This window comes from Ranitomeya variabilis, chromosome 4 (assembly GCF_051348905.1).
Source record: "Ranitomeya variabilis isolate aRanVar5 chromosome 4, aRanVar5.hap1, whole genome shotgun sequence".
Classification (NCBI taxonomy): Eukaryota; Metazoa; Chordata; class Amphibia; order Anura; family Dendrobatidae; genus Ranitomeya; species Ranitomeya variabilis.
This window is the reverse complement of record NC_135235.1, coordinates 98,281,383-98,307,155: the sequence shown is the minus strand read 5'-3', so window position 1 is coordinate 98,307,155 and position 25,773 is coordinate 98,281,383. Positions and strand designations below refer to the sequence as shown.

The 25,773-nt window shown below is 42.3% G+C and overlaps 1 protein-coding gene across 1 annotated transcript; it reads left to right on the top strand.

Moving 5' to 3' along the window:
- Nucleotides 1–17,379: 17,379 nt before the first annotated feature.
- LOC143768450 (uncharacterized) lies at nucleotides 17,380–20,340 on the top strand. The gene has a single exon (XM_077257130.1). The coding sequence runs from the start codon at nucleotides 17,391–17,393 to the stop codon at nucleotides 20,208–20,210; it is 2,820 nt and encodes a 939-aa protein (XP_077113245.1). The 5' UTR covers nucleotides 17,380–17,390; the 3' UTR covers nucleotides 20,211–20,340.
- Nucleotides 20,341–25,773: the final 5,433 nt, after the last annotated feature.

Sequence of the window (25,773 nt, the reverse complement as noted above, 5' to 3'; positions counted from 1 at the left end):
TCCACTTTGGATCTATTGCCTTACACTTTTCGATGATCTTCTTTCCTCGACACAATGTATCTGCTCCTTGTGCAGCCTGGTGCTCTAACATTCTAATAGCTTATACTTTTCTATTTATTATGAATTTATGGTAACACCCACACCTGCTATATTGCACAACATACTTTATCTCACCCGCATACACTTTGCTCAATACTGCTTGATGTTTTACATTATTATGTATACTACTCGTTGTGCTGTGCATACCATTTTTGGCACCCTTCCACTCAGTTTTATTGTTGTTATTGTCCTGGGTGAGCGTCCTTATTGCGAAATTTTATATTTTTATCTTACTTCATTCATTGTAGTTTTTTCCATTGTTTTTACCTGACTTACTGAATAAATTGACTTTTTTCACTATAATACCTTGGACTATATGGTCGGTTTCTTTGTTCTTTTGTGTTTCTCCGTAATTTTCCAACTGTCCACCTATTATCACTCAGGTCCGTCTTCTTGGTAGCAGGGATATCACTCTTATTTGAATGTATACTATAAACTTACTGAAGTACAATAGACACCCTGCTACCACTAAGGCTGGTTTTACTCTTGCATTGTGCAGAGCTACTTAGGGCTGCGTACTTCCTCGTACTTCCTCCATTAAGCCCCACCCACTGCCACACCTCTTCCATTCAGCACCGCCTGCGTCGGCATGCGTCCTGCATACCTATCTTTAACATTGGGTACGCAGACCATGCAAATGTATGCGGATGCATTGTGCTGCACTGACCACAACAAAATGCAACATGTTGCGTTTGACGCAGTTCGGCGCAGCGTCAAAATGACACATGCGGAGGCATCAGCATACAATACATTTGCATGGCCTGCGTACCCAATGTTAAAGATAGGTACGCAGGAGGCATGCCGACATAGGCAGAGCTGAATGGAAGAGGTGCGGCAGTGGGCGGGGCTTAACAGAGGAAGTACGAGGAAGTACAGCCCTCCGCAGCTCTGCACAACGCAAGTGTGAAACCAGCCTAAGCATTCCTTTGTTGCCTCTGTTTGATATTCTGATAGAGAAGAGCAGGAACGGGTGCAAATAGTCCCTGTCCTGACCATCCTTCTCAACGATCCTCTTGAGCATGGCCTTCAAGGTCTTGTTGAAGCGCTCCACCAGTCCGTCAGTCTGCGGATGGTAATTGAGGTTCATAGCTGGGCAATCTGGAGGACTCTACACAGCTCCCGCATCACTTTGCTCATAAATTGAGTCCCCTGGTCCGTCAAAATCTCCTTGTGCAAGCCGGTCCAGGCAAAGATATGGACAAGTTCCCGGGTTATACTCTTAGCTGAAGACTTCCTCAGGGGTATTGCTTCTGGGTACTGAGTCGCGTAGTCCATGATCACTAAGATATAATGATGGTCGTGTGCAGATTTAATGAGGTGACCTACCAGGTCCATAGCAATCCTCTCGAAGGAGATTTCTATCACAGGCAAGGGAACTAAGGGGCTTCAGAAGTGAGAAGAAGGAGCAGTTCTCTGACAAGTGGGCAGGACCTAAAATAATTCAGGATCTCTCGGTAAAACCCTGGCCAATAGAACCTCTGTAACACTCTCTCCTAAGTTTTCTCCACCCCCAGATGTCCACCCAAAACATGTGAATGGGCCATGTCTAAAACCCTCTGCCTTTAGGGTCCTGGAACTAACAACTGCTCTACTATCTCTTCCACTCAGTTTGGTCACCCGATACAACAATTCACCATGTACTGCATAATGAGGGAACCTGGTGTCAGCCCTCGGCTCTTGAGCAACCCCATTACATACAGTCACATTCTCAAATGCCACCTTTAATGTGAGGTCCCGAAGCTGTACAGTCCCAAAGTTCTCTTCAGGCACCTCTAAGTTAGGGAAGCTGGGCTCCTCTGTTACTGTCTCGTCCTCCTCTCCAGTGAGGACGCATAGGGGAAACTCCTTCACCTCTGATTTTGACGGAGTTACCTTCAGAGGGGCCTGACTTTTGACCGGGACACTCTGTATATACACTCACTGGCCACTTTATTAGGTACACCTGTCCAACTTCTTGTTAACACTTAATTTCTAATCAGCCAATCACATGGCGGCAATTTAGGCATGTAGACATGGTCAAGACAATCTCCTGCAGTTCAAACCGAGCATCAGTATGGGGAAGAAAGGTGATTTGAGTGCCTTTGAACGTGGCATGGTTGTTGGTGCCAGAAGGGCTGGTCTGAGTATTTCAGAAACTGCTGATCTACTGGGATTTTCACGCACAACCATCTCTAGGGTTTACAGAGAATGGTCCGAAAAAGAAAAAAAATCCAGTGAGCGGCAGTTCTGTGGGCGGAAATGCCTTGTTGATGCCAGAGGTCAGAGGAGAATGGGCAGACTGGTTCGAGCTGATAGAAAGGCAACAGTGACTCAAATCGCCACCCGTTACAACCAAGGTAGGCCTAAGAGCATCTCTGAACGCACAGTGCGTCGAACTTTGAGGCAGATGGCAGAAGACCACACCGGGTACCACTCCTTTCAGCTAAGAACAGGAAACTGAGGCTACAATTTGTACAAGCTCATCGAAATTGGACAGTAGAAGATTGGAAAAACGTTGCTTGGTCTGATGAGTCTCGATTTCTGCTGCGACATTCGGATGGTAGGGTCAGAATTTGGCGTAAACAACATGAAAGCATGGATCCATCCTGCCTTGTATGGAGCATCTTTGGGATGTGCAGCCGACAAATCTGCGGCAACTGTGTGATGCCATCATGTCAATGTGGACCAAAATCTCTGAGGAATGCTTCCAGCACCTTGTTGAATCTATGCCACGAAGAATTGAGGCAGTTCTGAAGGCAAAAGGGGGTCCAACCCGTTACTAGCATGGTGTACCGGTGAGTGTATAGCAGGGAAAGTCAATATAAGATTTTATTTTTCCGGTACCTTACCCCATCTCTTTGTCATAAACTTTACCCACATATGACGGATACATGTTGGAGGTGGTCTAAGAAAATAAGAGCAGACACAACTCATATCTTCTGGTCTTGTGCTTTAATCCAACCTCACTGGATATAGGTAAAAATCTTACTTCAAAGGTAATAAATAGACAAATTGCATTGAATCCTCTATATTTTTCTTCTAAATGTCCCTTCATTCCCAATAAGGAAAAATATGTTAAGTTGCTTCTCCACTTTTTGAGAGATTCAAAGTATATACCGTATTTTTCAGACTATAGGACGCACCGGACTATAAGGCGCACCCAGGTTTTAGAGGTGGAAAATAGGGAAAAAAATATTTGAAGCAAAAAAAATGTGGTAAAATATTTAATAACATAAATAACATACTATTATATGTGGTGTTATTATATATAATAGTACGTTATTATGTTGGAAGCTGCGGGACCAGTGTGGTGTCTGTGAAGTACTATATGAAGATGCTGGAGGGTGAGTATAAGAATGGGGGCACAGGGCTTATAGTGAAAGCACCACTCCAGCACTGCAAAATAACACTGGAGTGCTGCTTTAAAATCCCATGGGAGAACGATAACTCCCAGCATGTCCTGCAGATCCTATGACATGCTGGGAGTTATAGTTCACCAAAGGAGTGGCAGAGTGCTTTATTGTGTTTTGTAAAGACTAACCTCTTAATTGTGGGAGCCAGCCTGTGGTGAGGTAAAAGCTGGAGCATCCCATGGCTGCACACACAGAGCCCTCTCTCTTGTTGCCTTTCCACAGCGCACGCGCAGGACATAAGAGGAAGCTGCAGATTCTAGGTGGGAGTCTGAAGGACCTGTGATGATGTCAGAAGAGGGAGGGCTCTGTGCTGCCAAGTGATGCTCCAGCCCGCCCACTTCTGACATCACACAGGTCCTCCTTGTGCACCACAGACACTGCTCAGCGTCCAGCACAGGCAGGTATGCAGCGATCTCCTGGCCCCTGCTGCTGCTGCCTCCTCCCCCGGACACACAGATTCTCCCCAGAATCAGTGCTGGGGAAACTGTGTGTCGCTACTTAAGTGCAGTATTCATTTGCTGCTCCCCGCTCACCGCTCAGCTGATTGGTGGGCGGGGAGCCGCTAATGAATATTCACTGCACTTAATCAGCGGGGCCATGTGGTTTCCCCAGCAGCTGATTCTGGCAGCGGGGACATCCTGAAGTGGGATATCATTGCGATCCCACTCGCTGCTGCCCCCCTCCCCACATGCTATATCCGTACTATAAGACGCACCCACACTTTCCTCCCAAATTTGGAGGAAAAAAAGTGCGTCTTATAGTCGGAAAAATACGGTAATCACAAAGAACTGGAAAAGGCCCCATGTTCCATTATTGATAGATCTATACTATGCATTAAAGATGTTAGAAATATAGAAACCTCCCATCTTTACTACTAAGTAGAGTGGATGCCTTCAATGGTCTTTGGTGAACTGTTACTGGGCTGCATGTGATCGATAAATTGCATGTTACTTAAGTATCCATATAATTTCCATGCCATTTATGAGTATTGCATGGCAGAATATTTTTTTTTCTGGTCATAAGATCCTTATCTCCCTTATATTTCCCCTTTCGTTTGTGTCTTGTGTCTTGTTATTGTATTGTCTTAATTTACCATTTCACTAATTGTTTTTGTTTGCCTTATTATTGTAATTTTCTTACTACAAAGTTATTCGGTTCAAGTTTTGAACTTAATTTTGTCATTTTCTCCGTAGACTGACTGCCATTGTTAAAAATTAAAGCAGCAGTTACTTTTTATTTCATGAATCAATATTACACCTAAAAATAAGCAACTTGTAATATTTCTTATCAGAGAAATCAGCTTCTTTCTCCTCCTGGAATGGTCTTTTAGTCTTAATTTATGGGTAAAATCTGTATTCAGTGAGGACAGTTTCACTATATGGAGATGGATCACAATTGGTATTGGTGCTTTTAAAATTCCACGAAGAGGGGAGGGAAGAGAAGCAAGAGGCAGACACAGACATATTTGCTGAAAGTTGTCCTGAAACCACATAGCTATGCATAGAACTTTACGAGCACCGATTGTCATCTATCTCAGTAATGGGAAAATATGCATTCACTGAAGACACATTTTTATAGTTGTTTTTTTTAATTAAGAATTTCATGGAAGAATGAATAGATGTTCTTGGAGGGCCTTCTTCTTCTGCTTGTCTGAAGGCCATGGATAGATCCATGAATAAGTCCTTCCATACAAGTGCAGCTTTCATGGAGGACATACTGTACTTTCTTCAGGGCTAGACATTGGAGGTTTTTCTCACCTCGAGATGTTTCTGAGGCCGGCTGCAAATATTCAGCTTTCTCTGATAAATCGAGTAGCCCGGGAGAATCCTTGCCGGCAGGATGATATCAGCCGGCGGAAGATGGAACCCATGAGAGGAGACATAACTAATGTAAATAATGGTGCTTCATATTAGAGGATACTACTGTGGTGTCACTGAAGCTTATGGTCTCACTTACCTCTTCTACATCTCCCCTCTTCTACTTTCTCTGTGGGGCTGAGAATTAGATTGCCTTGTGAACAGACTAATATGAAACCTAGGTTTTCTGCTATGTGGTGTCTCACGAAGAAACTATGTCCCTTTATTAACATGATATTACTTGTAGGATGAGGCAGTGTTATCCTATCAGTTAGATAAAACCTCAGTGTAAGGCTGGAGTCACACCTAACGTATAAAACTACGGTCCGTTTTTTGCGGCCGAGATACGCAAAAATGTTCCTGATCCGTATGTCATCCGTATTTAATGTGAGGATGCGATTTTTTCTCCAAAAAGTATCCGTGTGTCATCCGTATGACATCCGTACGGTGAGATTTTCTCGCCGGCTGGCAAAATGGACATATAATGGATCCATGGGCTCAAATATTCGTGAAAACATATATACAGTCTATATATATATATCAGTGAAACACATATATATATTTATATTTCATACAGCGCTAGGTAGCAGAAAAGCCAGTAGTTCAATTGTCGGCTTTTGCTAAATCATTACCGAACCCGACAGGATATGAGACATGGTTTACACACAGTAAACCATTGCATATCCGTTATATTTTTATATATCCCTCACTAATAATGTTAGCAGTGTGTGTGTGCAAAATTTGGTGGCTCTAGATGTTAAATTAAAGGGTTAATTCACAGAAAAAACTGGTGTGGGCTCCACCGCAATTTTCTCTGCAAGAGAGGGAAAGCCAGTGACTTAGGGCAGATATTAATAGACTAGAGAGGGACCATGGTTATTGCCCCCCTGGCTAAAATCATCTGCCCTCAGCCACCCCAGAAAAGGCGCATCTGTAAAGATGTGCCTATTCTGGCACTTAGCCTCTCTCTTCCCACTGCCCTGTGACATTGGCATATGGGGAAATAAGGGGTTAATGTCATTAAGGTGACATTAAGCCTGGTTAATAATAGAGAGGTGTCAATAAGACACCTATCCATTATTAATCCAATAGCAGGAAAGTGTTAAAAATACACACATTAAGAATAAAGTATTTTATTGAAAGAAAGAAATACACGTTTTTAATATGTTTATTGTACGCTCAATCCAACCAAAGACCCTCGTTCTCCTGTAAAAAAATCCGAAATAAAAAAGCAACAATATCCCATACCTGTCCGCCGTACAGGCAAGTCCCATGCTGTAAATCCATCTCAAGGGGTTAAATACATTTACAACCGGGAGCGCTGCTAAAACTGCCGCTCCTGGCTGTAAAAGACTGGGGAATAAATGAAATGCAGGGGGGTGGAGCTTTGGTGACTAGCGGTGACGTCACCGAGGCTCCGCCCCCTGGTGGCAGGAACTCCTTTGAACTGTAGCGTGGGAAAGATTCTCAATATTTTCTCATGCTAAAGAGTTCATATGAATGATGACACCGTTAGTTACTGAAGCTCCGTTCCCTGGATTTCATTCATTCCCCAGTCTTTAACAGCCAGGAGTGGCAGCATTAGCAGCGCTCCTGGTTGTAAATGTATTTAACCCCTTGAGATGGATTTACAGCGTGGGACTTGCCTGTACAGCGGACAGGTATGGGATATTGTTGCTTTTTTATTTCGGATTTTTTTACAGGAGAACAAGGGTCTTCAGTTGAAAAGCCGGCAATTCAGTGCGGTGTACAGTAAAATCACACTAACAGGTTAAAATAGAATAGCTAAAATAAATGTCTACACGTAGTATAGGTAGATATATATACAGTGCCTATTGAAAGTATTCGGCTCCCTGGAACTTTTCAACCTTTTCTCACATATCATGCTTCAAACATAAAGATACCAAATGTAAATTTTTGGTGAAGAATCAACAACAAGTGGAACACAATTGTGAAGTTGAATGAAATTTATTGGTTATTTTAAATTTTTGTTGAAAATCAAAAACTGAAGAGTGGGGCGTGCAATATTATTCAGCCCCTTTACTTTCAGTGGAGCAAACTCACTCCAGAAGTTCATTGTGGATCTCTGAATGATCCAATGTTGTCCTAAATGCCTAATGATGATAAATATAATCCACCTGTGTGTAATCAAGTTTCCGTATAAATGCACCTGCTCTGTGATAGTCTCAGGGTTCTGTTTGAATCACAGAGAGTATCATGAAGACCAAGGAACACAACAGGCAGGTCCGTGATACTGTTGTGGAGAAGTCGGATTTGGATACAAAATGATTTCCAAAACTTTACACATCCCAAGGAGCACTGTGCAAGAGATCATATTGAAATGGAAAGAGTATCATACCACTGCAAATCTACCAAAACCCGGACGTCCCTCTAAATTTTCATCTCAAACAAAAAGAAAGCTGATCATCAGAGATGCAGCTGAGGCCCATGATCACTCTGGATGAACTGCAGAGATCTACAGCTGAGGTGGGACAGTCTGTCCATAGGACAACAATCAATCGTACACTGCACAAATCTGGCATTTATGGAAGAGTTGCAAGAAGAAAGCTATTTCTCAAAGATATACAAGAAGGTGCTCTGGTCAGATGAAACCAAAATCCAACTTTTTGGCAACAATGCCAAACGATATGTTTGGCGTAAAGGCAACACAGCTCATCACCTTGAACACACCATCCCCACTGTCAAACATGGTGGTGGCAGCATCATGGTTTGGGCCTGCATTTCTTCAGCAGGGACAGGGAAGATGGTTAAAATTGATGGTAACATGGATGGAGCCAAATACAGGACCATTCTTGAAGAAAACCTGTTGGAGTCTGCAAAAGACCTGAGACTGGGACTGAGATTTGTCTTCCAACAAGACAATGATCCCAAACATAAAGCGAAATCTACAATGGAATGGTTCACAAATAAACATATCCAGGTGTTAAGGTACCTTCACACGAAGCGACGCTGCAGCGATAGCGACAACGATGTCGATCGCTGCAGCGTCGCTGTTTGGTCGCTGGAGAGCTGTCACACAGACCGCTCTCCAGCGATCAACTATGCCGAGGTCCCCTGGTAACCAGGGTAAACATCGGGTAACTAAGCGCAGGGCCGCGCTTAGTAACCCGATGTTTACCCTGGTTACCAGCGTAAAATCTAAAAAAAACAAACAGCACATACTTACATTCACGTCCCCCTGCGTCCACTTCCTGACTGACTGAGCGCCGTACAGTGAGAGCAGAGCGGTGACGTCACCGCTGTGCTGCTTTCACTTTCACTTTGCGGCGCTGAGTCAGAGGAGGAAGCAGACTGCAGGGGACGCAATGTGAGTATGTGCTGTTTGTTTTTTTTACATTTTACGCTAGTAACCAGGGTAAACATCGGGTAACTAAGCGCGGCCCTGCGCTTAGTAACCCGATGTTTACCCTGGTTACCAGTGTAAAATATCGCTGGTATCGTTGCTTTTGCTTTCAAACACAACGATACACAGCGATCGGACGACCAAATAAAGTTCTGGACTTTATTCAGCGACCAGCGACATCACAGCAGGATCCTGATCGCTGCTGCGTGTCAAACGAAACGATATCGCTAGCGAGGACGCTGCAACGTCACGGATTGCTAGCGATATCGTTATAATGTCGTTTCGTGTGAAGGTACCTTTAGAATGGCCAAGTGTCCAGACCTCAATCCAATCGAGAATCTGTGAAAAGAGCTGAAAACTACTGTTCACAAACAATTTCCATGAAACCTCACTGAGCTCGAGCTGTTTGCCAGGGAAGAATGGGCAAGAATTTTAGTCTTTCAATATATAAAACTGATAACAGACATACCCCAAGCGAATTGCAGCTGTAATCACAGCAAAAGGTGGCGCAACAAAGTATTAAGTTAAAGGGGCCAAATAATATTGCAAGCCCCACTTTTCAGTTTTTGATTTTCCTCAAAAATTTAAAATAACCAATACATTTCGTTCAACTTCACAGTTGTGTTCCACTTGTTGTTGATTCTTCACCAAAAATTTACATTTGGTATCTTTATGTTTGAAGCATGATATGTGGGAAAAGGTTGAAAAGTTCCAGGGAGCCGAATACTTTCGCAAGGCACTGTATATATATATATGTCATTGACACACATATACACTGCTCAAAAAAATAAAGGGAACACTTAGGGTATGTGCACACGTTGCGGATTTGGCTGCGGATCTGCCGCTGTTTTCCATGCATTTTACAGTAGCATGTAAAGCTATGGAAAATCAAATCTGCTGTGCACATGCTGCAAAAAATTCCAAGCAGAATTGCTGCAGTTTATTTTCTGCAGCATGTCAATTCTTTGTGCGGATTCCGCAGCGTTTTACACCTATTCCTTAATAGGAATCTGCTGGTGTAAAAACGCAGGTGAATTCCGCCCAAAATCCTCAGTAAATCCGCAGGTAATCCGCACGGCGTTTTACCTGCGGATTTCTCTGAATCCGCAAGGAAAATCCACAAACGAATCATGTGCACATACCCTTAAACAACAGAATATAACTCCAAGTAAATCAACGTCTGTGAAATCAAACTGTTCACTTAGGAAGCAACACTGATTGACAATCAATTTCACATGCTGTTGTGCAAATGGAATAGACAACAGATGGAAATTATTGGCAATTATCAAGACACCCTCAATAAAGGAGTGGTGCTGCAGGTGGGGACCACAGACCACATATCAGTACCAATGCTTTCTGGCTGATGTTTTGGTCAGTTTTGAATGTTGGTTGTTCTTTCACACTCGTGGTAGCAGGAGATGGACTCTACAGCCCACACAAGTGGCTCAGGTAGTGCAGCTCATCCAGGATGGCATATCATTGCGAGCTGTGGCAAGAAGGTTTGCTGTGTCTGTCAGCATAGTGTCCAGAGGCTGGAGGTGCTACCAGGAGACAGGCCAGTACACCAGGAGACGTGGAGAGGGCCGTAGGAGGGCATCAACCCAGCAGCAGGACCGCTACCTCTGCCTTTGTGCAAGGAGGAGCAGGAGAAGCACTGCCAGAGCCCTGCAAAATGACCTCCAGCAGGCCACAAATGTGCATGTGTCTGCACAAACGGTTAGAAACCGACTCCATGAGGATGGTCCGAGTGCCCGACGTCCAGAGATGGGGGTTGTGCTCACAGCCCAATACCATGCAGGATTGGCAAATTTGCCACTGACGTGCCTGGCTCTTCACAGATGAAAGCAGATTCACACTGAGCACATGTGACAGATGTGATGGAGTCTGGAGACGCCGTGGAGAGCGATCTGCTGCCTGCAACATCCTTCAGCATAACTGGTTTGGCAGTGGGTCAGTAATGGTGTGGGGTGGCATTTCTTTGGAGGGCTGCACAGCTCTCCATGTGCTTGCCAGAGGTAGCCTGACTGCCATTAGTTACTGAGATGAGATCCTCAGACCCCTTGTGAGACCATATGCTGGTGCGGTTGTCCCTTGGTTCCGCCTAATGCAGGACAATGCCCAACCTCATGTGGCTGGAGTGTGTCAGCAGTTCCTGCAAGATGAAGGCTTTGAAGCTATGGACTGGCCTGCCCGCTCCCCAGACCTGAATCCGATTGAGCACATTTGGGACATCATGTCTCGCTTCATCCACCAACGTCACTTTGCACCACAGACTGTCCAGGAGTTGGTGGATGCTTTAGTCCAGGTCTAGGAGGAGAATCCTCAGGAGACCATCCGCTGCCTCATCAGGAGCATGCCCTGGCATTGTACAGTAGGGAGGTCATACAGGCATGTGGAGGCCACACACTACTGAGCATGATTTCCTTGTCTTGAGGTATTTCCACTCAAGTTGGATCAGCTTGTAACTTCATTTTCCACTTTGATTTTGAGCATCATTCCAACTCCAGACCTCCGTGGGATATTAGTTGTGATTTACGTTGATTGTTTTTAGGTTTTATTGTTCTTAACACATTCCATTATGTAATGAATAAAGATTTACAACTGGAATATTTCATTCAATGATATCTAGGATGTGGGATTTTAGTGTTCCCTTTATTTCTTTGAGCAGTGTGTATATATATACTGTATATATATATATATATATATATATATATATATATATATACATATATATATACAGTGGGGCAAAAAAGTATTTAGTCAGTCAGCAATAGTGCAAGTTCCACCACTTAAAAAGATGAGAGGCGTCTGTAATTTACATCATAGGTAGACCTCAACTATGGGAGACAAACTGAGAAAAAAAAATCCAGAAAATCACATTGTCTGTTTTTTTATCATTTTATTTGCATATTATGGTGGAAAATAAGTATTTGGTCAGAAACAAACAATCAAGATTTCTGGCTCTCACAGACCTGTAACTTCTTCTTTAAGAGTCTCCTCTTTCCTCCACTCATTACCTGTAGTAATGGCACCTGTTTAAACTTGTTATCAGTATAAAAAGACACCTGTGCACACCCTCAAACAGTCTGACTCCAAACTCCACTATGGTGAAGACCAAAGAGCTGTCAAAGGACACCAGAAACAAAATTGTAGCCCTGCACCAGGCTGGGAAGACTGAATCTGCAATAGCCAACCAGCTTGGAGTGAAGAAATCAACAGTGGGAGCAATAATTAGAAAATGGAAGACATTCAAGACCACTGATAATCTCCCTCGATCTGGGACTCCACGCAAAATCCCACCCCGTGGGGTCAGAATGATCACAAGAACGGTGAGCAAAAATCCCAGAACCACACGGGGGGACCTAGTGAATGAACTGCAGAGAGCTGGGACCAATGTAACAAGGCCTACCATAAGTAACACACTATGCCACCATGGACTCAGATCCTGCAGTGCCAGACGTGTCCCACTGCTTAAGCCAGTACATGTCCGGGCCCATCTGAAGTTTGCTAGAGAGCATTTGGATGATCCAGAGGAGTTTTGGGAGAATGTCCTATGGTCTGATGAAACCAAACTGGAACTGTTTGGTAGAAACACAACTTGTCGTGTTTGGAGGAAAAAGAGTACTGAGTTGCATCCATCAAACACCATACCTACTGTAAAGCATGGTGGTGGAAACATCATGCTTTGGGGCTGTTTCTTTGCAAAGGGGCCAGGACGACTGATCCGGGTACATGAAAGAATGAATGGGGCCATGTATCGTGAGATTTTGAGTGCAAACCTCCTTCCATCAGCAAGGGCATTGAAGATGAAACGTGGCTGGGTCTTTCAACATGACAAAGATCCAAAGCACACTGCCAGGGCAACGAAGGAGTGGCTTCGTAAGAAGCATTTCAAGGTCCTGGAGTGGCCTAGCCAGTCTCCAGATCTCAACCCTATAGAAAACCTTTGGAGGGAGTTGAAAGTCCGTGTTGCCAAGTGAAAAGCCAAAAACATCACTGCTCTAGAGGAGATCTGCATGGAGGAATGGGCCAACATACCAACAACAGTGTGTGGCAACCTTGTGAAGACTTACAGAAAACGTTTGACCTCTGTCATTGCCAACAAAGGATATATTACAAAGTATTGAGATGAAATTTTGTTTCTGACCAAATACTTATTTTCCACCATAATATGCAAATAAAATGATAAAAAAAACAGACAATGTGATTTTCTGGATTTTTTTTTCTCAGTTTGTCTCCCATAGTTGAGGTCTACCTATGATGTAAATTACAGACGCCTCTCATCTTTTTAAGTGGTGGAACTTGCACTATTGCTGACTGACTAAATACTTTTTTGCCCCACTGTATATATAAAATCTATAACGCTGGGAGCGTCACTCTGTGCGAAGCCTTTATAGACTGTACAAGCGCGACGCACCTGTACAGTCTGAACCCCACAGAGTTACGCACCTGGTAGTAGCGTAGCTACCGGGGGGGCAGAGGGCGCCCACTCGGAGCTACGCTACTGTAACTGTATTGGCGTGCACAGCACACTGATACAGTTACATTCTGCGGCAAAGCAGGGAGAATTGATCTCCCTGCTCTACCACCCGGCCGCTTTGTCATCACAGGGTCAGCTGTATCGGCATCTAGCCAATGCAGCTGACCGCATTGAAGAGGGAAGGAGCGCTACACTCCTTCTCCCATCATCCCCCTGTCAGTGTCTGACGTCACCGATGCGGACACTGACAGGAGGTGCGATGACGTCACTGCCCGCCACCCTCGGTCCGGAGGTGAGCGGGAGCAGGAAGCAGCGCAGGAACCAGGAAGAAGAGAGGTGAGTATTTATTTATTGTTTTTCTTAATGGGGCTGCCTTATATTACAGGGTCTGCCTGTGGGGGGATTCTGCCTTACACTAGAGTCTGCCTGTGGGGGGTGCTGCCTTATACTACAGAGTCTGCCTGTGGGGGGTGCTGCCTTATACTACAGAGTCTGCCTGTGAGGGGTGCTGCCTTATACTACAGGGTCTGCCTGTGGGGGGTGCTGCCTTATACTACAGAGTCTGCCTATGGGGGGTGCTGCCTTATACTACAGTGTCTGCCTGTAGGGGGGTGCTGCCTTATACTACAGAGTCTGCCTGTGGGGGGTGCTGCCTTATACTACAGAGTCTGCCTGTGAGGGGTGCTGCCTTATACTACAGGGTCGTCCTGTGGGGGGTGCTGCCTTATACTACAGAGTCGGCCTATGGGGGGTGCTGCCTTATACTACAGTGTCTGCCTGTAGGGGGGTGCTGCCTTATACTACAGAGTCTGCCTGTGAGGGTGCTGCCTTATACTACAGAGTCTGCCTGTGAGGGGTGCTGCCTTATACTACAGGGTCTGCCTGTGGGGGGTGCTGCCTTATACTACAGAGTCGGCCTATGGGGGGTGCTGCCTTATACTACAGTGTCTGCCTGTGGGGGGTGCTGCCTTATACTACAGAGTCTGCCTGTGCGGGGTGCTGCCTTATACTACAGGGTCTGCCTGTTGGGGAATGCTGCCTTATACTACAGAGTCGGCCTATGGGGGGTACTGCCTTATACTACAGGGTCTGCCTGTGGGGGAGTGCTGCCTTATACTACAGAGTCGGCCTGTGGGGGTGTGCTGCCTTATATTACAGGGTCTGCCTATGGGGGTGTGTGCTGCCTTTGATAACAGGGTCTGCCTTTTGGGGGTGCTGCCTTATACTACAGGGTGTGCCTGTGGGGGGTGCTGCCTTATATTACAGGGGCTGCCTGTGGGGGGTGCTGCGTTATGCTAGAGTCTGTTTATGGGGGGTGCTGCCTTATACCACAGAGTCTGCCTGTGGGGGTGCTGCCTTATACTACAGGGTCTACCTGTGGGGGTGCTGCCTTATACTACAGGGTCTGCCTGTGGGGGGATGCTGCCTTATACTACAGTCTCTGCCTGTGGGGGGTGCTGCCTTATACTACAGAGTCTGCCTAGGGAGGGCTGCCTTATACTACAGGGTCTGCCTATGGGGTGGTGTCTTATACTACAGAGTCTGCCTTATACTATGGGGTCTGCCTATGGGGTGCTGCCTTATACTATATATAAAACAAGTTCATAATCATTCAGAAACAACAATACTAATGTTTTAACTCAGGAAGAGTTCAGAAATCAATATTTAGTGGAACAACCATGATTTTTAATCACAGCTTTTATGCGTCTTGGCATGCTTTCCACCAGTCTTTCACACTGCTTCTGGCGCAAAAATATAAGCAGTTCTTCTTTGTTTGATGGCTTTTGACTATCCATCTTACTCTTGATAACATTCCAGAGGTTTTCAATGGGGTTCGAGTCTGGAGATTGGGCTGGCCATGACAGGATTTTGATGTGGTGGTCTCTTAATTTTTGCCAGAGCTGTATACACACACACACACACACACACATATAATCAGTAGCTTTATCACCATAAAAGGTGATGGACCCAGACAAAGGTGCCCCAAGCTGTCAGTGTCAGCCCCTAACCCCAGTTCTGCAAAATATGAAAATATACACTTCAGATACTGGACAATGCACCACAGTCCTCAGATGATGCAGATTTACTTGATAACATTGATTTTTGACAATTAGTAGCAATCACTTAGTAGTAAATAAATAGCACTCTTTGATGCAGGGCCGCATCTGGCATGAGGCGAGTTGAAGATCTCACCTCAGACAGCAAAATATTTGAGAAGTCATTAGCTGGCAATTTCAAAAAAGAGCTGCCAGCAGGAGATCTTGATAATTTTCATTCCCATGTGCATTCAGTGTGGTAGAACATTCCTCAAACAACCAGAGATAAATTCATGGACAACAGTCAAGGCGTGTAAGTGTGGTATTTCTGCATGTGATTCTCATTCTTGATAATGAATTGATCTAGATGTTTTAAAAATTTGTGTTAATTTCTTATCATTTACATATTATGAACATGTCTATCGATCCTGTAATTTTCATAATTACATAACTATCCTTCTTGGTATTGCAATTTCAGAGGATACAGTACTGTGCAAAACTTTTAGGAAATGTGAGAAAAATTACTGGAAAGTGAGAATGCTTTTGAAAATAGAATATTTAAAAATGTATTCTTATCAATTAACAAAATGTTTGTAAAGGGGATGAACAAAAAAGAAATGTAAATCAAATCAGTTTTTGGTATGATCACAATTTGCCTTTCAAACAGCATGAATTCTCCTGGGTACCAGTGTGTACACTTTTTGGATGATCTTTGCAGGAAGATTGCTCCAAACATTTGGAGAACCATAGATCTGTGGATGTAGGCTAATCCTTTCTAACCTTTAGCAGTGTAATGCTAAATGCTAACAGTATTAACATCATCAGCTGGAATAAATTCCCTTTTGAACTCTTGCTATAAAAAGTTAATGATGAAATGTATTTGGCTTCAAACAGGGAAGTCAAACTTTCACAATGTCTGGCACTTCTCAAGGCAACCTGCCACAAACTTACTACACTTGGCTAAAGTGCTACATTTTTTTCATTCCTAGTCGCCACCACGGCGGGCCAATGAACACAGAATAATGTCTGCATAATGTGCACAACGATCTGGCCATCTAAAATCAAAGTTAGTTTATTCAAACTATCCGCAATCTGGTCTCTGTTCCACGTATAAGTATTGCTTCTCTGATTTGGTATTAATCTTGAACTTGAAGTTGACCTTATATAATTGAGCTGTCCTCATTCCGCCTTGTTCTTTCCACCATTCTGCATCCTGATCCTGTTTGACCTTGTTACCAACCTGTGGCCTGTATGACTATGCTACCAAATCCCCAGCTCCTTGTTCCACGCTGTCTAGTACAAATCAATATTGAATCTTTTGATGTTTTTGCAGAAAACCATATTACCAACTCATTCCTGATTAGTCTGGTCCCAGTGCTGCTGCACCTTATCCAGTGTAACCAATAATTTAAGGCACCTAAGGCCGCTAAGTACCTTGAGCAAACCTAAAGTTGTGAGTGGGATCCTATAGGTGATCTGTGCCACCCAATTATTTTTCTATATGGGAATTTCAAGAATGAGGTCACACCATCAATAAGGGAAGTATTCTGTGATCACAGGATGATAATTCTGTATTCTCTTCAGACTTTACTCTATTGCCTTATGTATTGCTATAAGAATGACTTATAACAGCAATTCCAGCACCAGCAACATCCAGTATGGTACTATTGTTATAATAATGGACAAGTGATAGCTAACTTCATGACAATTGTTGAACATGCATGCAGGATGTTATACTATACTCTATATTTTTTAGCGGTTGGTTTTGAGTGGCATGGGCCCTGCCATTTGCTGTCTTCAGTGGCATGCGCCCTCAATGATGACAATTTCTACAAATAACATAGGAAAACAGGACATTTATTAAAAAGAAGTATTTTAAAAAGTAACCTATCCTGGTAATGGTATGTGGATTTACATTCTATAAACGATACACATTTATGTACAATGTTTAAGGTATCGAAAGTAACATCTAAAGCACAATGACAAAGAAATCTTATCTACAGACACAAGTAAAAGTTGCTCAATGCTAAATTTACATTTTCGTTTCTCTTTTACTCTGCTGTGTTTTTCATTAGTAAAAGGAACTGAAAATGAAAATTCTTTTAAAACTATGACTAGTATATATTATTCATCTGAATTTAGTTCATGAAGACATCTGATGACATGGATGCTATTCTTCGTCTGGTGTGCTTAGCCTTCTTCATGGCTACCTATTCTTCATGTCTTGGTATGCTAAGGAAGCACTGTGACACTATAGAGCATGAATATTTTGATACTTTCAGTACAAGAACGTCTTTCAAATTTCTCGGATTTGACCAACTAAACTTCAGCCTTGCAGCAGTCTGTAAGTTCCATAACACCTCCATAGAAGACTTAGAAGAAGTTCCTGTGACTTCAGACTGGCTTTATCTGCAGATATTTAATGTCAGCATTAAGCCACAAGCTCTTTCCAATCTTACAAACCTAATGTATATCTATATATTTGGTGATTTTGTGATGTCACCTGAGGTCTTTTTGAGACTTCAGAAACTCTCTGTTTTGTGGATACAACAGACACAACAGCCATTTATTGATGAACTTGATTTGCGAGGACTTTATATGCTGCAAGAGCTTAAATTGAGAGGATTCCCCTTTTCATCTCTGAACAAATCCATATTTGACAACCTTCATCAACTGAAACATCTTATTCTGGATCACAAGGACATTGAAACTTTATCATCAGTAACTCAGTATCTTCCTAAACTAGAAAATCTGCAAGGATTATCTCTATTTAGTGAGAGTCTGATTGCACTCCGAGAAACAGACTGTCTCATGAACGAAAATCACATCGGTAATACCAGTTTCATGCACTTTAATATTTCCTATTTGAACATAGATGGAAAACAAATTTCCACACTAGAAAACAACTCATTATGTAACTTTCCAAAGCTATCCTTTTTTAAACCTGATATATCTTATTCACTTGTAACAGCTTTGAAAAATTCTGGGATTCAAGTAGTTGACTCTTTTTCATTTTCTAATTCTGCATTTCCTGATTTTAACATCTGTATGTATGCATCACTTTTTAAGATCCGAGAACTCCAGCTGGCACAGAACCGCATTAAGTTTATCAATACATCCAAAGGGTCCTGCAACCTTCTGCGCATTCTGGATTTATCATACAATTCGGTCAAAAATGTGACTGCATCTCAAATGAAGAAATTTAAAAAACTGAAAGAGCTCAACTTGTCAAACAATATAATTATCGCAATTGAAATATGCTCTGAGAATGTTTCCATGGAGCTTGTTCACCTTAACTTGTCATTTAACTATTTAGCTTCTCTGACGAAAGATGAATTTCAATGCCTAAAAAAACTGAAGTCACTTTCACTGAATGACAATAAGATTCAGACAATCGGTAAATATTCATTTCGTGGTTTGAAGACTCTGGAAGTTCTGCATCTAAAGAGTAATCATTTCTATAGTTTGACTGAATTTGCATTTTCAGGTCTTTTTTCTTTAAAGCAACTGACCTTGAATGAAAATTTTGTAGAAACCATTAGTGATTGGGCATTTAAGGATCTAAGAAACCTTGAAGAGATTGCTATTGATTTTAAAGACATGGTAAGCATGTCATGGTCACAGAATATGGAGTCACTGAAAAAGATGTCCCTGAAAACACTTGACACGATGCTGACAATTGAATCTGAATACTTCAACATTTTTAATGACTTTGAAAGTTTGAGCATTGACTCGCATCATGTGTTCATTGATAAGTGTGATGAGTTTCCATTTTACAAAGTAAAAGAACTGTACTTAACAAATATCTACTCTCTTCTCTGCTATGATGCAAAATTTGAGATCGCACTGGGAAAATTTACAAATTTAGACAAGATATATTTGATAGCGAACGTACGTTCAAAATCCAACACAGACATCTTTAATTCTAATTTACAAAACTTAACAAAACTTTCTTTTTTTCACTTTGAAAATACAAATGAACTGTATGATTTCCCAGCATTAAATGTGCAGAAACTATTTTTGGGGTTGAAAAACCTACAAATTTTGCATTTAGTAAATTCCGGAATAGAGGACTACAGATCAAATGTGTTGTTCCGAGATTTAAAATCAGTCCGACTTTTGATGATGGAAAATGAAAGAATTTACGGATTTCCAGACAATGTGTTGGCCGATATGATAAGTCTAAAATATGTTTTTCTTCCAGACACAAGTTTTTTTTGTAAATGTGAGTTTGCATGGTTGGGTCAGTGGGTGAAATCTGAAACACAAGTTTTATTCCTTGACTTTTATGATCAACATTGTTTTGTTAATACTCAAATACAGTACCCGTATTTAATCTCCTTTTTAGAACAGAACTGCAATACTGAGCTAGGTTTCATCGCATTCTTAGTTACACTCGTCAGTACTTTGATATTTATATGTATTTCTGTCTTCTATGAAAGTATCTGGTGGTATATTCTGTACATGTTTTATACAATCAAATGTTGGCTCAGTAATAGACACCGAAAAAGAGGCCACTATGAATATGACGTATTTGTGTCATATAATGGCCACAATGAACAGTGGGTAACAGAGCAGCTTCTCCATAACTTGGAACAAATCGGTCCTCCTTTCTTTAAAGTGTGTATCCATAACCGAGACTTTGAGATTGGCAGAGACATTGTGGAGAACATTGTGGACAGTATCTATAACAGTAGGTGGACAATCTGTGTTATCACACGTAGTTACCTTCAGAGTAACTGGTGCTCCTTGGAGATAAGAATGGCAACTTACAGGCTTGTAGCAGAGAGTAAGGATTCCCTCATCCTGGTGATCCTGGATGACATCCCTAGAGAAGAACTTCAGTATTACCAAAAGCTCACTAAGATTCTAGACAAGAAAACCTACCTAAAGTGGCCAGAAGATGCAGATGGACAACAGCTGTTCTGGGCCAGACTGCGAAAAGTTATTGCTGGTCATACCAAGGATTGCCAGAAGCCATAGATGTATTTATACATTAAAATTTATTTTTGCATGCTTTAAATGATTAATTTGTATTGTGCTGACATATTATTTTAATGAACTGGTTTAATAGTCTTCTAAATACTTGTTTGAAATTTGGTCCAAATTTGGAACTGCATAAATTATTGTAAAGCGCTTTTACTTATCTAATAGATCTTGCTTCATTCTAATGCCGCTGTAATAATTCCTCTCTCTCTATGACCAAATCATCCAATATTTGGTCTTGATTGTATAACATAGGAGTCCAGTGATTGGATGCAATGATCATTAGAGCAGTCAAGAGCATCATCATTGCAGCACAATAAACAATGAATGGAACAGCAGAAAATGCTATTCCTGTTTACCCACAAAATTGTTGGCCTTGAAACAACAGCAGTTTGAGCAGTAACTATTGTGCTTTTCATTATTTCATGCAATTTTCCCAAATTATACTTTTTTAAAATCTATATATTAGATTAATATTATAATAACCAATGTGTACATTTATGATATACATCTGCCATTTTAAAATCTGTAATGCTAAATGGATTGTCCAGGTTTAATATAACAAACTTGGCACTCAAAATGTGAACAATAGAAGTTCCTTTTATTATGCATCCAGACACAAACAGGTTGTTGAACGTTTTCGGTCCGTCACAGGACCTTCATCAGAACATTCTTCAACATGAACTGGATATAAAGGAACACTCGTATATGGAGGAATGGCGTCCGATTAATAAACCAGAGGTAGCAGGTAAGACAGAACAGTTACTAGGTACCGTGTGGCCGGAACAAGCGCTTGGGGTAAGGGTAACGGAGTTACACAAGAAGAGCGTTGGCTGCCACGGTCCACGATGCAGAGGATGAGATTTGGGAACTCCGTTACCCTTACCCCTAGTGCTTTTTCCGGCGACACGGTACCTAGTAACTGTTCAGCCTTACATGCTTCATCTGGTTTATTAATCGGACGCCATTCCTCCATATACGAGTGTTCCTTTATATCCAGTTCATGTTAAAAAATGTTCTGATGAAGGTCCTGTGACGGACCGAAAACGTTCAACAACCTGTTTGTGTCTGGAAGCATAATAAAAGGAACTTCTATTGTTCACATTTTGAGTGCCAAGTTTGTTATATTATACAGTGACTGGTTGGATACCTGACTTGGGCACCTACAGCACCATAGACCAAGAGTGCTGTGTTCCTCCTATCTAACGGATTGTCCAGGGTTGGCACGAAAGTCTGGAATCACTTTATGTGACTGCAGACCATTGAATCCTCACATCCCACACAGCGCACACTGTCAAGATTCTCTGGAGCTGGAGCAAGGCCGTGCACGTCTAGTATTAATGTCATCAGGCGTATGCATATAGCATACTTATGGTCCCATAACTGCCCTTTCCCGACACTGGAGAATCCTGACAGTGCACTATGAGCGCTGTGAGGATTCACAAGTCTGCAGTGCTAAACAAGGACAATCCCTTTAAAGTCAATATAAAATGTAAAATTGTGTAGCTTTTTGGTGTTTTTTAGGCTTTTTACGTGTTTTCCTGGATTTTACTTTAAATGCCTATCTTAACAACAGGCTATAAATGTGTCAATTTGTCATTAATTCACATCCTTTATTTTTAATTTTAGAAACGGCTCACTGAAGCAGGTACTGAAATCTGAACTCTGCTGTTCATCAGTTTTACCAATCCGTGTCTGCCAAACTATGAGTAATGCAAATGACTATATCATAACTAATTCTGTAAACTACAATAATATGCTGAATGATAAACATTTACTATTGTATTTATGCCAGATTTTAATTGTAAATTGCACCAGAATTTTGGTGCATTATGTTTGTGCCTCTTTCAATTTAGAAATGGGCCAAAATGTCAACAAGGTCAATAATTTAGGTTTTTTTTTTTCTGCTGTAAAGTAGTCTTGGCTAACCTATGTCAAAATTTGAGATGCGTTTATCAAGCAGAACATTAGAATTTGTCTCAAAAATATCAGCTTGATTTGACAGTTTAAAAATGCACCAAATTTATCAACAGCGTGAGACACTTTTATAGATTTGGAGAATTTTAAAGTTAGCATGTCATCAGATTCATGTTGATTGAGCCACAGCTAGCAAGAATCAGACACTATCTGCAGCTGAATATGTTTTACTCTGAAATGCTGCAGCATTTCACAATCACAGAAAACTTACTTTGAAAAGCTAGTTGGAAACTATGTGTCAAGCTGATTAGTTCAATGCCGGTTGGCTTCTCCTTGCTCCAGTCTCTTTGACTGATAGGTCCTTTCGCCCATCAGGAGTGTGATGTGATAGATCTGTCAGTCAGTTGGAAGTGAAAAGTTGTCCAGGAACTGCATAGGTCCCGATCATTTAGACTGGCATTTTTTACTCCAGTCTTAGTGACGGCATGCAGGAATAAGATGTCCCGAATTCATTAAAAGGTGCATGCCACTTAATGAATTTGGCACATCTTATTAATGGCATGCACCTCTGCCATTTCTAGTGTAAAAAAGGCCACCACTGTCTATTCAATCGACAGGCGGGCATAGCACGCACTATTCTGCTCCGACTCCATTCCCTGTTCCACCCATTTTGTTGGAGCTGCTTGAAACCATAGTCTTTGGATGGCTTTTCAAATATTTTACAAAATAAATTTCAAATGTGGCTTAACCAGTCTGATTCATGCAGGCTATAGTTCGGGCAGCATTAAGCTAATAACAAGTTCTCTTTAGCACTGTCATGCCGGCTTCGGACTCTGTTCACGCTGGAGAGTCTGATGTGCAGTCTTAGATCTTCTTGTTGCTCAGCCTGAGTTTGGGCATCAGTTGTGATTTGTTCTCTGATGTTCAGCTTTGCAGGAGTTAACGTTTTGATTAGTGTCAATTGTAGGCTGAGGCTGCTGGCAATGCCTTCTCCCTTTAAGTATGGCTCAGAATATTCCTGGATGCAGACTATAGCATTTGCGTGCCTCTTGCTTTTCGGTCCAGTGTTGGAGTAGCTGTTCATACTCAAATCTTAATTTGGAGTCTGGTGAAGTACACTTTGTTGTTTGTTCATTTCCCTATTTGTATTGTGTTCCCTCCGCACACATATCATGTTGCCCTTATAGTTTGCTTTGTGGTGCAGTTTACTTTATCCCTGTTGGTCTTTATCAGTGTTTTCCTTTACGGTTCACCTCCTGGGATGGGGGTTGGGGGTTTAGCTCAGGGCAGGACAGGAGATAGGGACAGGAGATAGGAACAGATCTGTGGCTCAGGCCTCCCTACCATCAAGGGTACACAAGAGTTAAGGAAAGACAGGGCTCTCCTAGCCTGAGGGGCAGTTCAGGGGCACAGGTTTCTTATCTCCTATTTTCCCTTTGCTCCCCGTGACAAGCACTGTCTAGTTTAGGGGTACCGTCTCACAGTGGCACTTTTGTCGCTACGACAGTACGATCCGTGACGTTCCAGCGATATCCATACGATATCGCTGTGTCTGACACGCAGCAGCGATCAGGGACCCTGCTGAGAATCGTACGTCGTAGCAGATCGTTTGGAACTTTCTTTCGTCGCTGGATCTCCCGCTGTCATCGCTGGATCGTTGTGTGTGACAGCGATCCAGCGATGCGTTCGCTTGTAACCAGGGTAAACATCGGGTTACTAAGCGCAGGGCCGCGCTTAGTAACCTGATGTTTACCGTGGTTACCAGCGTAAAAGTAAAAAAAAAAAACAGTACATACTTACATTCCGGTGTCTGTCCCCCTGCGTTCTGCTTCTCTGCACTGTGAGCGCCGGCCGGCCGGAAAGCCGGTTACCCTGGTTACCCGGGGACTTCGGCATCGTTGGTCGCTGGAGAGCGGTCTGTGTGACAGCTCCCCAGCGACCACACAACCACTTACCAACGATCACGGCCAGGTCGTATCGCTGGTCGTGATCGTTGGTAAATCGTTTAGTGTGACAGTACCCTAAGTTAGCACTGTCTAAAAGTTAGTTTTAGCGATTGTCCTGTATGTTTCTAGAAAAGAATAAGATAACCTGATTATATTTGAAAGTTCATCTACTGACAAAATCTAAAACATAAAATACAATTACTTTTTAAATGTATTTCTGTATTGTTTTTATGGATTATTATTTCATAATTAGTAGCAAATAATACTGCACAACATGTTGGATTTATGCTTTTTTCTGTGAAGTTTCTTCAAAGAAGAAATAGTACAAAAAAAGAATAAATCAGGTACGGTAGATAGTGTAGTGAGGAAATAATAAGGAATTTTTATTACATTAAATAGATAGGCATTTAGGATTTTGCACCCCCCCTTTAATCATAGCTCCTAACCATCTAGTTCTAGACGGGCAATACTGATTTGGGGAGAAATGTACAACAGGATCAAGGATATGTCCAGACTTTCATTTTGTGTCTGCAATGTCTCCTCTCCTTGCTGGGAAGGTTCATTGCATGTATAAAAATTCATAAAATACAGTGAATGGATGATTTACAGTGATTGGTAAATAGTGTAAAAAATGGCATGATTGATTTTTTTTCTTTATTAAACCCATAAAAGAAATAAAAAGGGAATTCTGAGGCTGTGTCCAGCTGTAGTGTAAATGCTGCATTTTTTTCTCCTGCTTTTTAACTGCAACTTGTCCATACCAAATTATTCAGTAAGAATCTTCTTTGACTATTATGCTTTTTGTTTCATTTTTATGTATTTTTTCCCTTGTTTAATGAGGTTTTGTGCAATTCTGAAGCAGTGGGTTTAATGCGTTTTTATAGTACAAAAACGCCTTGATTCTGTACTTAAAGTGAACCTGTCAGCAGTTTTGGCCGATATAAGATACGGCCATCACCTTTCAGGGCTGATATACAGCATTCTATAATGTTGTATATCTGCTGCCAACCTGACCTGTAAGAGAAGAAAAAGAACTTTTATTATACTCACTTGCGGGGCGGTCTGGTCCGATGGGTGTTGCTCTTCTTGGTCCGGCGCCTCTCATCTTCCTGCAATGCCGCCTTCCTGCTTGCTTCGTGTGGATGACACGTCTCCTCGGCATCGTGTTCCTGTGCAGATGTACTTCTCTTGCTTGTTGAGGGCAGAGCAAAGTACTGTAGAGCGCAGGTGCTGGGAAAGGTCAAAGAGCCCTGGCGCATGCGCACTGCAGTACAGGGCAGAAAAGTATGCCTGCGCAGGAGCACTGTGCCGAGGAGAATGTGTGGGGGATGCAGGGATGCTTCATCCACATGAAGCAAGCAGGAGGACAGGGATCGTAAGAAGATGGGAGGTGCCGGACCGGACCACACTGCAGGTGAGTATAATAAGTTATTTTTCTCCTCTTACAGGTTGGGTTGGGGCCAGATATACAGCATTATAGAATGATGTATAGCAGGCCTGAAAGGTGATGGCCGCATCTCTTATCAGCCAAACCTGGTGACAGGTTCCCTTTAAAGAGGAAACTGCAGTTTTTACTGTGCATGCATTTTTATCTGACTCTCCATAGAGAAGCACATAGAGAGAAAACGCACAAAAAATGCAGTTAAACAGCATCTTTAGAAGCACAGTGGGACGGAGTTTTTCTGAAATCACTTACA